This window comes from Meles meles, chromosome 17, assembly GCF_922984935.1.
Source record: "Meles meles chromosome 17, mMelMel3.1 paternal haplotype, whole genome shotgun sequence".
Classification (NCBI taxonomy): domain Eukaryota; kingdom Metazoa; phylum Chordata; class Mammalia; order Carnivora; family Mustelidae; genus Meles; species Meles meles.
In genome coordinates, this window is record NC_060082.1 from 23,881,857 (window position 1) to 23,899,060 (window position 17,204).

The 17,204-nt window shown below is 33.8% G+C and overlaps 1 protein-coding gene across 5 annotated transcripts in view; it reads right to left on the bottom strand.

The window, feature by feature from the left end:
- The window catches only part of KCNT2 (potassium sodium-activated channel subfamily T member 2), a 344,600-nt gene that overhangs the window by 5,835 nt on the left and 321,561 nt on the right, over positions 1–17,204 (bottom strand). For 4 of the 5 annotated variants that reach the window (XM_045982454.1, XM_045982456.1, XM_045982455.1 and 1 more), the window contains one exon: positions 7,058–7,142. In XM_045982454.1, the coding sequence (XP_045838410.1) occupies positions 7,058–7,142 (85 nt within the window). Of the gene's footprint in view, positions 1–7,053; positions 7,143–17,204 lie in introns of those variants that run through there. The other variant, XM_045982457.1, reaches the window with a different exon arrangement.

Here is a 17,204-nt window from a genome sequence, read left to right on the forward strand (position 1 = left end):
AACACCCAGTGCTCCATGCAAAACGTGCCCTCCCTATTACCTACCACCTGTTCCCCCAGCCTCCCACCCCTGACCCTTCAACACCCTCAGGTTGTTTTTCAGAGTCCATACTCTCTTATGTTTCGCCTCCCCTTCCAATTTTTTTTTTATAAACATGTGCAACCACTCTGGAAAACAGCATGGAGGTTCCTCAAAATGTTGAAAATAGAACTACCCTATGACCCAGCATTTCTTTGTGTCTTATTCGATGTCTTTCAGCAAAGTTTTGTCGTTTTCATGTACAGATCTTTCACTCCTTTGTTTACATTTTTTCCTAAGTTTTTTATTGTTTTGGGTGCTGTTGTGAATAGGATGATTTTATTTCTTTTTTTTGATGCTGCATCATTTGTGTAAAGGAACGCTACTGATTTCTGTAAGTTGATTTTGTAACCTGCCACATTACTGAAATCATTAACGTAAACAGATTTTTAATTGAGTCTTCGGAATTTTCTTTATATAAGATCATGTCTTCAGCACATGGTGACAATTTTACTTCTTCTTTCTGATTTGGATACTTTTTATTTCTGTGTCGTATCTAAATACTCTAGGTAGGACTTCTAGCTAGTATTATATGGAACAGGAAAATTGAGAGAGGGCAACCTTGTCTTGTACCTGATATTGAAGGAAACTCAATTTTTTCTCATTTATTATAATGTTACCAATGAATTTATTGTATATGGCTTTTATTATATTGAGGTATGTTCTTTATTTTTATATTAGTTATTTTTAAAAAATTAATTAAATTAATTAATTGTATGTGAGGTGCATTATAAATTTTCACACTGATTTTGGGTTAAAGTTATTCCCACTGAGGTATTTTCCTAAGAAGTCTTTGAAACACACTTACCTTTCTCCTCTAAAATAATTCTTTTTTTTTTTTTTTTAGCTTTGTTCATCTGGAAGATGAAAAATCAGTATTTCCTACATAACTAGCTTCTCTTCAAAGCTCTAGTACTATATATTTCTATAGGCTTTCTAGACATTTCCATGTAACACATTGAATGATGTATCTAAACTCTAGCTCATCATCTTTTTTTTTTTTTCCTTTGGATGTTCATATCAGATTTATTCTTAGTAGAAAACTCATCATTTCTTTTTTTTTCCACAGCCAACAATTCCTCTTTTTCTTCCCAGAAAGCTGCCTTCCTATTCTGACTTGCTTCAGTGAACCAGCACTTATTTATTTGTTTGGCCATCACATAGAACTGAATTTCTTTTTTTTTTTTTAATATTGTTAGTTAATATACAGTGTAATATTGATTTCTGGAGGAAACTTCATTGATTCATCACTTACATACAACACCCAGTGCTCAACACAGCAGTGCCCTCTTTAATGCATATCACCTATCTAGCCCATCTCCCCCGCACCTCTCTCCATCAACCCTCAGTTTGTTCTCTTTCATTAAAAGTCACTAATGGCTTGTTTCCCTCTCTCCTTTTTTTCTTTCCTCCCTTTCCCATATGTTCATCTGTTTTCCTTCTTAAATTCCACATATGAGTGAGATCATATGATATTTGTCTTTCTCTGGCTGACTTATCTCATTTAGCATAATACACTGTAGCTCCATCCAAATCGTTGTAGATGGCAAGATTTCATTCCGTTTGATGGCTGAATAATATTCCATTTCACACGCGTGCACGTGTGCACACACACACACGCAGAGCACATCTTCTTTATCCATTCATTTGGGCTCTCTCCACAGTTTGGGTATTGTTGATAATACTGTTATAAACAGTATTTTTATATTAGTATTATTATATTGGGGTGCAGATACCACTTTGAATCTATATTTTTTTTATCCTTTGGGTAAATATCTAGTAGTGCAATTGTTGGAGCCTAAGGTAGTTCTACTTTTAACTTTTTGAGGAACCTCCATACTGTTCTCCAGAGTGGCTACGCCAGTTAACATTCCCGTCAACAGTGCAAGAGTTTTCCCTTTCTCCACCTCCTTGCCAACACCTATTGTTTCTTGTGTTGTTAATTTTAGCCATCTGATGACTGATCTTGAGCATCTTTTTGTGTATCTGTTAGCTATCTGGATGTCTTTTTTGGAAAAGCATTTATTCATGTTTTCTGTTCATTTCTTAACTGGAGTATTTGTTTTTTGGGTGTAAGTTCTTTATAGACTTTGGAACACTTTATCAGATATGCTATTTGCAAATATCTTCCCCCATTGCCACCTTTTAGTTTTGTTGATTGTTTCCTTTGCCATACAGAAGATTTTTATACTGATGAAGTCCAATAGTTCATTTTTGCTTTTGTTTCCCTTGCTTCCAGTGATGTGTCTAATAAGAAGTTGCTATGGGCTGAGGTAAAAAATGTTGCTGCCTGCATTCTCCCCTAGGATTTTGATGGTTTCCTGTCTCACATTTCATCCATTTTGATTGATTTTTGTGTATGGTGTAAGAAAGTGGTCCAGTTTCATTCTTCTGCATGTTGCTGTCTAGCTTTCCCAACCATTTGTTGAAAAGACTGCCTTTTTTTCCATTGGATATTCTTTCCTCCTTAGTCAAAGGTTAGTTGACTATATAGTTGTGGGTCCATTTCTGGGTTCTGTATAGTATTGGAATCTTAAAGCCATGTTAGACTTCTTCTTTTCCAATTCCCACACTAATGACAAGTCTTACTCTTTGCCTTCATAAGTGTATATACACAGAAGCCTCCTCTACAATCCATTATCTGAATGCTATGAGAGATTCTTATCTTTCACACACTTGCCTAACAGCAATTTGACTAGTTTCCCTATTTTATCTGTTTCAGCCTTAATCCATCCTGTCAATCAATTGAACTTGTTTCTTGCAAAGCTCTTTAAAATATATATGTCCTTTCCATTCCAGCCAAAATATCCCACAAAATATATAAAGGTAGCCTTCTAATTCTTGGCATATTACTAGCTTTAGCTCTAAACCACTTGCATAGATCTATCTTATGCTCTGTATCACAGAATATTCTCAGTCCTACCAGTCTCTGACTTTATTACTAATTTTCCTGATTATAGATACAAACACATCCTGTTGACCTCACACCCACCAAGACTTTTGGATCTTTGGTGTTTGTATTGCGTCAGTAGTGCAACCTGGAATTAGCGACCTTAGCTCAGCAGCTCTTGATCCTGCTCAGCCTCAGGACCATGGACCTCAAGGGCAAATCCGCATTAGATTATTTCTCCCTTAGGCTTACACCACTATCAAAATGCCTTTTCTAAAATCTTGCTACTTTCTTGTTCATATATCTAAGTACTTTCCATTGCCTATAAGGTTTAAACTGAGTTTAAACCTATTTGGTTACCTAAAGTACCCCCAGAGTCAGGTTCAATATACATTTCCAATATTAGTTTAGTAAACAACAGAGATATTAGTAATACAAAGCTTTTTTACAAGGATCAAACTGGACTCTCTACTGTTAACAAAAGAAGCACATTATGCAGTTCCTTGCTCTGGAGCGTCCTGTGCTTTCCACCAACACAAATCTTATTTACCTTTCAAAGTCTAGTTCAAATCCTCAGATACTTTGTAATCACTGTAAATCACAATAAAGTCTTCCTCTTTGAAATCAGAAAAACTCTGTTTCACTCAGTTGGTGCTTAATTCATTAGTAACAAAGTCATATTATATATTGTTATCAAATTTTTTTATGTTTAAATTGTAGTTTGTTAATTAAAGTGTAAGACTTTAAAATCAGGAAAAGTGTCTTATCTCTATATCGCACTTTTAAGGAAACACTAATGCAATTGTACATGCATGGCACAGAGTTTTTGATTAATCAGGTTACTACCATAGACATTTTCCTAGTAAGTGTTCTGACTTATTTTACTTAGAGCTTTTGGGAACTCCCAGGTATTTAGAACTAGATAATGTGGAGTATTTCAGGTTTTCCTCCGAGCCGTTCTCTTATTATTCTGCACATTTTCTTCTCCAAATATATATGAGCTCACAAATACAGAATTCCTGCTGCTACTTCCTTCTTTTATACCTCTACAATTCTACAATGCTTTTTTATAATATTATACATAAAAATATATAAAATGCATTTGTTTATGGAACATAGAAATTAAGACTGGCAGTGTCTTATAGATTTTGGATACTAGCCCTTTATCTGATATGTCGTTTGCAAATATCTTCTCCCATTCTGTCAGTTGTCTTTTGGTTTTGTTAACTGTTTCCTTTGCTGTGCAAAAGCTTTTGATCTTGATGAAATCCCAATAGTTCATTTTTGCCCCTGCTTCCCTTGCCTTTGCCGTTGTTCCTAGGAAGATGTTGCTACGGCTGAGGTCGAAGAGGTTGCTGCCTGCGTTCTCCTCAAGGATTTTGATGGATTCCTTTCTCACATTGAGGTCCTTCATCCATTTGGAGTCTATTTTCATGTGTGGTGTAAGGAAGTGGTCCAATTTCATTTTTCTGCATGTGGCTGTCCAATTTTCCCAGCACCATTTATTGAAGAGGCTGTCTGTTTTCCATTGGACATTCTTTCCTGCTTTGTCGAAGATTAGTTGACCATAGAGTTGAGGGTCGATTTCTGGGCTCTCTATTCTGTTCCACTGATCTATGTGTCTGTTTTTGTGCCAGTACCATGCTGTCTTGATGATGACAGCTTTGTAATAGAGCTTGAAGTCCGGAATTGTGATGCCACCAACTTCGGCTTTCTTTTTCAATATTCCTTTGGCTATTCGAGGTCTTTTCTGGTTCCATATAAATTTTAGGATTATTTGTTCCATTTCTTTGAAAAAAATGGATGGTATTTTAATAGGGATTGCATTAAATGTGTAGATTGCTTTAGGTAGCATAGACATTTTCACAATATTTATTCTTCCAATCCAGGAGCATGGAACATTTTTCCATTTCTTTGTGTCTTCCTCAATTTCTTTCATGAGTACTTTATAATTTTCTGTGTATAGATTCTTAGCCTCTTTGGTTAGGTTTATTCCTAGGTATCTTATAGTTTTGGGTGCAATTGTAAATGGGATTGACTCCTTAATTTCTCTTTCTTCTGTATTGTTGTTGGTGTACAGAAATGCAACTGATTTCTGTGCATTGATTTTATATCCTGACACTTTACTGAATTCCTGTACAAGTTCTAGCAGTTTTGGGGTGGAGTCTTTTGGGTTTTCCACATATAGTATCATATCATCTGCGAAGAGTGATAGTTTGACTTCTTCTTTACCAATTTGGATGCCTTTAATTTCTTTTTGTTGTCTGATTGCTGAGGCTAGGACTTCTAGTACTATGTTGAATAGCAGTGGTGATAATGGACATCCCTGCCGTGTTCCTGACCTTAACGGAAAAGCTTTCAGTTTTTCTCCATTGAGAATGATATTTGCGGTGGGTTTTTCATAGATGGCTTTGATAATATTGAGGTATGTGCCCTCTATCCCTACACTTTGAAGAGTTTTGATCAGGAAGGGATGCTGTACTTTGTCAAATGCTTTTTCAGCATCTATTGAGAGTATCATATGGTTCTTGTTCTTTCTTTTATTAATGTGTTGTATCACATTGATTGATTTGCAGATGTTGAACCAACCCTGCAGCCCTGGAATAAATCCCACTTGATCGTGGTGAATAATCCTTTTAATGTACTGTTGAATCCTATTGGCTAGTATTTTGGCGAGAATTTTTGCGTCTGTGTTCATCAAGGATATTAGCAAACTCAACACCCAAAGAACAAACAATCCAATCAAGAAATGGGCAGAGGACATGAACAGACATTTCTGCAAAGAAGACATCCAGATGGCCAACAGACACATGAAAAAGTGCTCCACGTCACTCGGCATCAGGGAAATACAAATCAAAACCACCATGAGATATCACCTCACACCAGTCAGAATGGCTAAAATTGGGGCGCCTGGGTGGCTCAGTGGGTTAAGCCTCTGCCTTCGGCTCAGGTCATGATCCCAGGGTCCTGGGATCAAGCCCCACATCGGGCTCTCTGCTCAGCTGGGAGCCTGCTTCCTACTCTCTCTCTGTGCCTGCCTCTCTGCCTACTTGTGATCTCTCTCTGTCAAATAAATAAATAAAATCTTAAAAAAAAAAAAAAAAAAAGAATGGCTAAAATTAACAAGTCAGGAAATGACAGATGCTGGCGAGGATGCAGAGAAAGGGGAACCCTCCTCCACTGTTGGTGGGAATGCAAGCTGGTGCAACCACTCTGGAAAACAGCATGGAGGTTCCTCAAAATGTTGAAAAAAGAACTACCCTATGACCCAGCAATTGCACTACTGGGTATTTACCCTAAAGATACAGACGTAGTGATCCGAAGGGGCACGTGTACCCGAATGTTTATAGCAGCAATGTCTACAATAGCCAAACTATGGAAAGAACCTAGATGTCCATCAACAGATGAATGGATAAAGAAGATGTGGTATATATACACAATGGAATACTATGCAGCCATCAAAAGAAATGAAATCTTGCCTTTTGCGACGACGTGGATGGAACTAGAGCACATACAGACTTCTAATTCTAATTCTAATTCTAGAGCGTATCATGCTTAGTGAAATAAGTCAATCGGAGAAAGACAACTATCATATGATCTCCCTGATATGAGGACATGGAGAAGCAACATGGGGGGTTAGGGGGATAGGAGAAGAATAAATGAAACAAGATGGGATTGGGAGGGAGAGAAACCATCAATGACTCTTAATCTCACAAAACAAACTGGGGGTTGCTGGGGAGAGGTGGGATTGGGAGAGGGGGAGGGGGCTATGGACATTGGGGAGGGGAGGCGAACCATAAGAGACTATGGACTCTGAAAAACAACCTGAGGGTTTTGAAGGGTCAGGGGTGGGAGGTTGGGGGAACAGGTGGTGGATAATAGGGAGGGCATGTTTTGCATGGAACACTGGGTGTTGTGTCAAAAACAATGAATACTGTTATGCTGAAAAAAATAAATAAAATGGGAAAAAAAAAGACTGGCAGTTTCTAAGCATTTATGACACAAGAGGTAGAAACAAAAATATAGAAATAAATAAATTACTGGTTTCCTAAAAATACATGACTTATGTGAAATAGGAGATCAACTTACACAACATCGTTCAGCTCTAGTCTGGTATCTGGAGACGGGTTAATCAGGATGTAGGAGAGGGTACTTTGATGATCATTCATTTCATCTAGAAGATAAATAAATGCCAAATTTGTTATCCTACTTACAGAAAATTACAGGAATTACTGTAGAGCATCTAATCTTCAAACCATCTATCTGTCCATGAGAACTTGCCATAGTTTTGCCCACAGCATGATTGTGTACATAACTTTGACTATTTTCAAATGACTGTCATTGTAAATATCTGACAGGTACTCATTTTTTGTTCCAACAGATGATAAAAATAAAGTATCTAACTCTGTTCAGAACAACTACAGTTATATTCTACCTTTTAAGCTATTACACTGAAAAAGTATTTCTGTTAATGACAAGATTTCTGTTAATCTAGACAAGATGCTCATTAATTTATTATGCCTTCTCAATTATAAAAAATAATTGTGGTTATAGATGGCCATCCCAGATATGAATATGCATACGGGAAATGCTGTGAAAAATCATTTGATGACATTCTGTTTAAAAAACACAACAGAAATGTATCTAAAAAGCTTGAAGGCTCCAAATATGTTTTGCATTGTTACAGAATATATCTGAAATAAGTTATGCTAATGCTTTTGCAAAATACAAAGAATCCTGTAGAACAGAATTAACTGTAAGTTTCAAGGGAGCTGTATTACTAAATTTTTTCTTGTTCCTCTAAAACAATATGTAATTTTAAAATAAAAGGCTTTATCTTTTTAATTTTTTCAATTCACTCTGAAGACATTGTCACTCTTCAAGTTTGGAGAGCTAACTTGGTATTATATAGGATGCTGAAAAATTAAACAGCTTTGAGATCTCCATTTTTTAGCTGTCAAAGCTTTGATAAGATGTAAATATAAAACCACGTGGCCATGTACTTCAATAACATTAATCCTCTCAAGGGTGACATTTTTAGGCTGTGAGGGTACTGTTCAAAATCCTGCTCTAGAGCCACACATAGTACCCTTCTACCCACTTCAGTTACAGATAAGCTTGGTTTCTAAAGCAAGGTACGTAATTTTGCAGTTTGATCCAAAGTCTAAAAATATATTTCATACCAATGGAGATATATAGTACTCAAATGCATAAAGTTAAAATAAAGGTCTTTTTTAGGCCAACATAGTTGACTCTGTTAATTTCCTGCACTGGAAAATAGATATCATTTTTGCTAAATAATGTCTACCACTGTGGTCATCTAACTAGAAACTTATCACTTGAATGTGTAAAATTTAACAATATTTTCAGTTATGATAGTTTAAGTTGCCATGCAGATGTGTCCAATTTTTAAAGTCTATACATGAAAATCCTTATCTTACAAGGAAGATAAACTGCAGTATAATCAAAATTACCATAAGTTTGCAAGTAAAACTATTATAATCATAAGATCATCAAATTTATATTAAAAAAAAGGAACATATTTGGTTGCATATCTCTAGGGCGGACACAAGGAACTGTTTCCTGGCAGATGGATAAGAGTTTCTGGGCCAAATAGAGAATGCCTGGTGAACTCTGAATTTCAGATAAAAACGAATAATTTTTGGTATAAATATGTCCGGAATACTCTTTGTGGCATACTTATACTAAAACATTTATATGTTGTTTATCTGATATTCAAATTTAACTGAGAACCCTGTATTTTCACTTATATCCTGTATTCTAAACCTGCCCATTATACTTGGGGGCAAATGCCTAACTCAAACAGTTGGAGCTCAGAATTCTAATGAATATAATATGATAAGCTTACTTTAGATAAGGTAAAATTCCAACTCAAAACATATTATATGGGCAGGCGATGACCAAGATTCCTTTTCTAGATAAAAAGGAATTTTGATTTATCTATACTTTTTGAGAAAGTTTCCCCTTATGAGAATATCCACAAGTGCCGTACAAAGGAACAGATTGATAGTACATTTTAGAGACTTACGCAGGCTACCCAAAATGAAACAGGTCTACTAGAGAATCTCCACCTCATTTGGGTATGCATAACTCAACTTCTTATATAAACAGTGGCATTATTGAAATTTCTCATATAAACAATGAACATTGTTAAACAATGGCATTAGAGAAAACAATTTTAACAAATAACTTCTTAGTCAATATCAATACCCAACCTCTCTCCTTGATTATTAACATAATGTTGTACTCATTTGCCTTCTGGCATGTAGTCAAGATATATTAGTGACTTGGTTTGCCTGTTACAGGTGTAAAAACTATGGAAATAACTGAGAACTTTATAGCACTAGTTATAACTATTGCGTTGATTTTTTTTCTGCTCAAATAATCTGTTTTATTTATCATTCTGAAGATTTTCATCTTTCCATGCACTCCAGAAATTGAAGGAAATGTTAATGTGCTCAATTCAGTGATCCCATATGATATATATCAAGACATGGGTTACACAATCAGAATTCATCACACTCCTGGTTTCTTTCCCCACCCCACCCCCTCACTGACTTCTCCTCAATGTTAGGTTAAAAGAAATTAAAATAAATGGCTGAGTTCAAAGTTATTCTCTCTTTGTCTTTCTTGTCTGCCTTGCTGTAGAGTTAATTCTGGTCTGTTTTGTTAGGAAGTTCAGCAGTTTATTCTCCTCTTTGTGATTCTGTGGTTAAGAATTAGGAAGCAAGGTTTTGAAAATCTACTGTGGTTGTGGTCACATATCAAAACCGTATACCATGATCTAGTTTTATCAGCGCCAGGTCTGGTATTATTGTCTCTACTGGCCATTCCTTATATTTATTTGTTATTTCTGAATTCTGGAAGGGAAACTGGTAGGTTTCCTGCCATAATCATAATCATCACCACCTTCATCCCATCATCATCATTGGTGGTGACAAAGTCCCAGTAAATTAAATAAGGCTCTTTACCAAAACTACAACATATTTAGTGAATAAAATAAAATTGCCCTGGAATATTTGGTTCATGAACCAGAATCAATATTCTATTTCCTATCAGGAAAATAAATGCTAAGAAATCTGTTGTGAGCATATTCAATGTGTTCCTGACAATTAATCTCTGACCCTGGCAAAGTAAAAATCATTGCATCATTATATATTTATATTGTTTTGCTGAAATTATTTCCTCATTGATATAATTATCTTAAATGAAGCTATTCTTGTGAAAAATTAAAATGAGCATACCAGAATATTGAAAATGTTAAAAGACATTGTCAAATTTTTAAAAAATTGTCAAATTAAAAAAATTTCTAGTACTATTTACCAAGAAATTTATTTTGCTGTATTAATTAGCATATGCAATTATTCAATCAAAATCTACATAAAGCAAATATTCTGCTTAGAATGTTTCATGTCAGTAGATCCCATTAAGAAAGGAAATAGATTTATCCTTTTTATCCTCCTACTGTTCTTACAAAATAGTTCCTGTTGACGAATTTTAAGAGTATTTTCACATAAGGAGAAAGATTTTATCAGAAAGAAATTTAAATTTTACATACATTGATGTAGGTTTCACTAAATATTTCCAAAAATATATCCATTATGTGTTAAGTAATTAAAGAGACATTTAAATAATACAAAGGTATCAATAAGAGGCTCAGTTAAGAATGCAGATTCTGAAACCAGAGTGTCTGCATTAAAATGCAGCTTTTCCAATTACTTATGCTGAGGCCTTAGGCAAATTACTTAATTTCTTTTAAGCTCTTGTGCTGAGTTTTAATTTCTTGTGCTGAAAATGGGGGAAACAGTGGTGCTACCTTATAGATTATTGTTCAAATTAAATTATAAATGAATAATAAAGATAATTTAAAAGTAACAATATAAACATAAAGTTCTTAGAATCAGTACCTGATTTATATCAAGTGCTGTATAAAGGTTTCTCATTATTATTGTAGTGACAAAATCCATCCATAACTTGTAAAGAATAACCATCTAGATATGGAAATATGAAGGTGTTATCATGCAAAGACAGGAAAGAAAAGTGTTCAAAGAGCACAGCAATGGGAAGTTGAGTTAAAATTGCAGAAAGCAGGCCCTTGCAGATGGACTAAAGTGACAAAGAAGGAGATTAACTAGGGACAATGTTGAAAGTCAAACTAGGACCAGATCCTTTACCGCTTTATAGACCTTGATCAGAAGCTCAAATTTTATTCTAAAAACAATTGGAAGCCATGAGAGGGTTACAAATGTGGGAGACTGAGTGGTATGTTCTAATTTCCTATTGAATATATTACCTCACTTGGCTACTCTGTGGGAAATGGATTTTAGGGCTCAAATCTGGGTTCAAGAAGAGTAGATGAACAGTATAGAGACCCAGGTGAAAGATGATGGTGGCTTGGGAGCAATGGAAATGGAGGATATTTGGAAGGAGAGAAGAAAAGATAGCTAGAGAACCTGAGAGAGTGGAGGTGGAGAGAGACAGGGAGGAAGGAAGGGAGGACAAGAGAGGGAGGAAAGGAGAGACTGAGATCGTTTCAGAAGGGAGATACAGCAGCATATATGGATGAATGAGTACAACAGCACATACAGCAGCATATATGCTGATGAAAAAAGCAAATAAATATGAAGAAATTGATGTTGTACTAGAATGATGGTATATTTTTCTTCAGTCACTACAAGAAATACCTTATTGAGGAAAATAAATACTCCCCATTGCACAGTGCTTACTTCTACGTAGTCCAATAATCCAAATAATCAGTAATAGCGAAGCCCACCCATGATTTCATTTTTCCCTCTTCTGAACTTCTAAGCACATTACATGTTATCCAGCTATGAAACTAGCTAGTTTTATAGTGTTGACCTAATTTGCTCATGTTTCAGTTTAGTACCAAGCTATGCTTATGAGTCAATTTATGGAACTTACCAGTCTATTTGGGGGGTTAGGGGAAGTGGTTAGAGGTAAGGGTAAAAGAATCATTCTATTTAATGACCTCTATTTAAAATAATTCTTATTACCTTCTAATAATTTAGAACTATTTTATGATACACAAGGTAAACATCAGGACTCTCTTAACCTCACTTCATATAAACCATTAAGAAATCAAGATTAGAATTAGAACAATCTAGAATTGTTTAAAATTAATGAAACAAATGGTGAGTGCTCTGAATTGTGTAATACTGATGATTCACAGACCTGTATCCCTGAAGCAAATATCATATTATATGTTAATAAAAAAATTAGTGAAACAAGTAACATGATATAAAGTCAAGCTTCAGAAATTGCTCAGTTTCAACTCCGCCAAGAACTACTCCAAACTAGCTTCATACACAAAACTAGTTCTTTTAAAATTTCCCTTTTAAAATACAGTATTCAATATTTCCTAACCTTTTAAAATCTACTACCTTTTATAAATATATTAAAAAACCAAACCAACTTGCAATTTTCTAATGTGTTAGAAAATTCAAAATTGAAGATATTATGTATTTTTATGCTTTTACTCTTAACCTCTTTGTTTCTTTAAATTTTTGTTGGATTTATAGACAATACAAAGTTGAGTCTTGCCTCTTTTAATCTAATTATGATGACTTCTTTTCATTGAAATGCTTAATCCTTTATATTTAATGCAAATATCAGTATAGTTGGGTTTAAATCTACCCTCTTGCTAGTTGTTTTATTTGTCCCATATGGTTTTTTGTTCCTTTCTTCTACCCTCTCTACTTGTTTAGATTAATTGAGATTTTAAAAATTTCTTTTTATAATCATTCTAATTTATTTGCATCATTGGTTATTAAATGTATCACTTTGATTTAATTATTTTGTAGTTTCTCTTGGTCATTATTTGGCAAATGGTTTCCTGTAACAGGTCAGGTAGTAAATATTTCAGGATTTTGGGCCCTTTGATCTGTTGCATTTATTAAATTTATGTTTACACTGTAAAGTGAAAGTGGCCATAGATAGAACATAAATAAGCAAGGATGGTTGATTTTTTTTTAAAGTAAAAACAAATGTGCTATACTTTGTTATCCCTGCTCTAGGGTTTACAATATACAGTTTGAACTTCTCAGTGGCTACACTTAAATAACTGCCACTTCATGGGTAGTGTAACAAGCTTGCTACATTATATATTGATTACTCCATTTCTATTATTTGAGTTATTATTGTCATACATTTTTGCTTCTATATATTCTATAAATCTTAAAATGTTTGTTATAAACAGTAAATTGTCTTTAAATAAAATGCATAAATTAGAAGCATAAATTTTATATTTTCTCAATATTTACATTTCTTTTTATCTTTTTAAAAGGTTTTTGTTTTGTTTTGTCTTGTTTTTTAATAATCTCTACATCCAACGTAGGGCCGGAACCCAGGACCCCAAGATCAAGAGTCACATGTTCTCATTGAGCCAGCCAGTTGTCCCAACCATTTCTTTTTAGATCTAAATTTCTACCAGGCATGAAATTTCTTCTGTCTTAAGAACTTCCTTTAATATTTTTTTCATAGTGCAGATCTGTTGTTGACAACTTCTCTCACCTTTTGTTTGTCTAAAACAGTCTTTATTTGTTTTTATTTTAGAAATATGTTTTTATTGTGTATAAAGTTTTAGGTAAACTATTTTTTTCAGTACTCCAAAGATGTTCCTTTATTGTGTTTTGGTTTGCAAATTTTCTGTCAAAAAGTCTGCTGTCATCCTTGTACAGCTGTTCCTCAAACAATGCAGAATTAGGGTTGCCAACTTCCTGTGCAGTAGAAAATCTGCTTGTAACAGATGACTCCCCCAAACTTGACTACTGATAGCCTACTATTGACTAAAAGCCTTACAAATAGATAGTCACTTAACATATATTTGTATATGTATTATACTGTTCTCTTACAATAAAGTAAGCTAGAGAAAAAATGTTTTAAAGATAATCATGAGAAAATACATTTTGATTACTGTATGTATATTTATTGAAAACAATCCACATATAAGTGGACCTGCACAGTTCAATCTGTGTTGTTCAAGAGTCAAGTATATTTGTTTTTCATTCATAAAGTGACTTTTTCCTCTGGCTCCTTTTGAAGTCTTTCAGCAATTTTGTATACTATGTCTTGGCATTACTTCATTTGTTACATGGCTTGAGTTTCACTGGGCTTCTAAGATCTTGAGTAGAGTTCCCATCAAATTTGGAAAAATTTTGGTCATTATTTCTTCAAATATCCATTCACTTCTTTCCTTTTGGGACACCAATTACATGACTGCTTTATACTGTCCCATCAGTAAGTAACACTCTTTATCTTTTCAAGTGTTTTTTAACCCCTCTCTCTTCTGCATTTTGAATCGTCTATTGGTATGGCTTTATGTTCACTAATATTTTCTTCTGCAGTAGTTATCCTGATGTTGATGTCATCCAGCACACATTTCATTTTGAATACCACATCATAAATTCTGACCTCTAGGAAGTTCAGTATGGTCTCTTTTATATCTTTAGTTTCTCTCCTTATCATCCTTCCATGCTCCTCAACATCTTGAACATATAAACCATACTGTAATAACTACTTTAATCTTCACATTTTTCTGGACCTGTTTCTTTTATTGATTTTTCTACTGGGAAAGCTCATATATATGTATGTATATTTTATTTTGGGTCCACCTCCTTGCCTTCTAGCCTGTATAAATCTTAATTCATTTGATTCTTTTTCCTCAAGTAATAAAGTTATATGCTTTGTTTTGTCCAGAGTCTGTCTGCACACTATTGATCTATATTTTTTTAGTTATTTAAATTGAAAAGATAAATGGTCATCATAACTGGAAGTTTCTTTTTGTTATTTTAATGCAATTAGGAAGCCATTTTCTTCTCTCTCAAAAAATATTGAGTAAGAAGTTCATTCAACCAATAAACATTTTCTTAATGGTAAAAAGTATTTCATTTTATTCAAATTGGCCACATTTTTCTTACACACATGCTAAAACACATTTGAACTTCTAGTCATAATGATAAAATATATGTATATTTAAGTGCAATTGACTGTGGTGTTAAATTATGTAAAAATATTGATATCATTGAAAAATCAATGTTCTGGGAAGGACATGTTACAAATCCATGAAACAAAACTATATAGTCTTAATTTAGGGATATATGAAAAAGTCATTGCCCAAATAGTTCCATTTACCAGAAATCATTATCAGCTCAACAATTGCCCCCTTTGAAAGCTTCATTACTTTATCTATTGAGAAAACCACTGAGTTTGTTTTTTTTCTATTAATATTCTATATACAGAATGAGATGAACATAAAACAGGCACATCTATGTATCCTTCTGTTTCTGACTGCCATCTCATGTGAATCAGTTCTGGAAATACAGAGTAACATAAAATCATCCGTATTCTGGGAATCTATACTGGGAGCATGTTGACTTTGCATATCAATATTATTATACTTATTTTTTTGGAAAAAAGTAAACATTAAATTTCAAAAATAATAAAAATTTAATATTGATTTCTTTTGAAATACTAAATTATTGATGAAGTTGTTACAGTGACCTCAGATATTCATACTATTCCTCCTAAGTACTAAACCTTGCAAAACATTCTAGAAGAAATATCTACCTATGGTATCTTTTCCCTCTTTGGTAATTTGTTTTAGGAAAATTTGTCAATAATATTGTACTAGACAAGGTGCCTGACTTATCGACTAAGATTTTGGGAAAATTTTTTTAAAACATAAAAATGATAATTGGTTTATAAAAGTATGAGATGTTGATGACTGCTACTACTACTACTACTACTACTACTACTACTACTACTATTACTATGGCTACGACTGCTAATACCACTACCTTATCTATCATAACTTTGGGTTGGAATAACAATCCTTTTTGTTAATTTTGCTTATTTTTTTCCATAAGAAAGAGAATGAAAGAATTAAGTCTCCTTATTGTCTAAAAACAAAACAAAACAAAAACAAAAACAAAAAATAAACCAGTACTTATTTAATTTGTCCATTATTTCAGGCACTTATAAATCTACTTCAGAAAGAAACTAAGACCTTCTGATAGATGTAATGAAAGTCAGTGGATAACTACTAGTTATTTCTTTGTCACTTAAAAGGATTTTTTTTTCTAACTTGGCATTTCATCTTCTAGTAACAGTATGAAGCTTACAATCCATGTCAAAATTGGTTAACACCCGTAGGAGCAGTCACACTGGGAAGACTTACTTGCTACTTTATACTTAATAGTGTGTGCCGTTCTGTGAACTAATCATTAAGAATCTGTTAAAAGTTAGAAAGAATAATTTTTTGTGAATGTGAGAGCTATTCTAAATAGATTGTTGAAGAATAGTGCCAGCTATGAACATAAAAAAAGTATAATTATTCATATTTGCAGGTAGCTTACAGATTAAAAAGACTTTTTTTCACATACATTTTATTATTTTACCCCTTTAGGAAGACTTTATTATCCTTATTTGATGGTTAAAGAACAAGAATTTCAGGGCGATAGTGACTTGTACCAAAAACACATGGTTAGTTTGTATACAATACGATGAACTTTGAGAGGAAGTTTTAGAAATTATATTGAAGAGATTTCCCGAAAAAATTCAATGGGAAGCAAGCAGAATTTGGAGATTTTCACTTTAGCTATTTTACCAAAATATAGAGGTCCTCAAATTCTATCTTTCAAATCCTTGGGCCAGATGTGTTCTAGAATTGAATTTTTAGATTTAGAGAATAATATCGGTATATTATGCAATATCACATGAAAGATTACTTACCTTCCTGTCAAAATACCTACAAGTTTACTGCATTTAAAACATGAGTATTTCCTCATTTCCAAATATCTAAGCAAAAGATTCCAACTATGATCTTTTTCTTGTATTTCAGCTTCTTCATTAATGGCTCAAACTTAAAAAAAACATGCTCATATCTCTCTGATCTTCAAAACAAACAGTCTCTCTTCCCTCTCCACTTTCCCATCCAGTTAGCTTCATATTCTCACCTCTCCTTCACAATGAAACTTCTTAAAAAGTATCTACTATGCTAGACAGATAGTTGTCTCACAGTAGAGAAATTCTTCTCATCTTCTTTAACGTTAGATTTGGGCCACCAAAAATAAGACATATTCCTTGCCAATGGGACATAGCAGAAATGGTGAGTGCAGTTACTTGACAGTATGTTTTAACTGAAGAGATCTTTCCTTCTCTGGTATCTCCCTCCTTCCTACTTGCTGCAATGTGGACA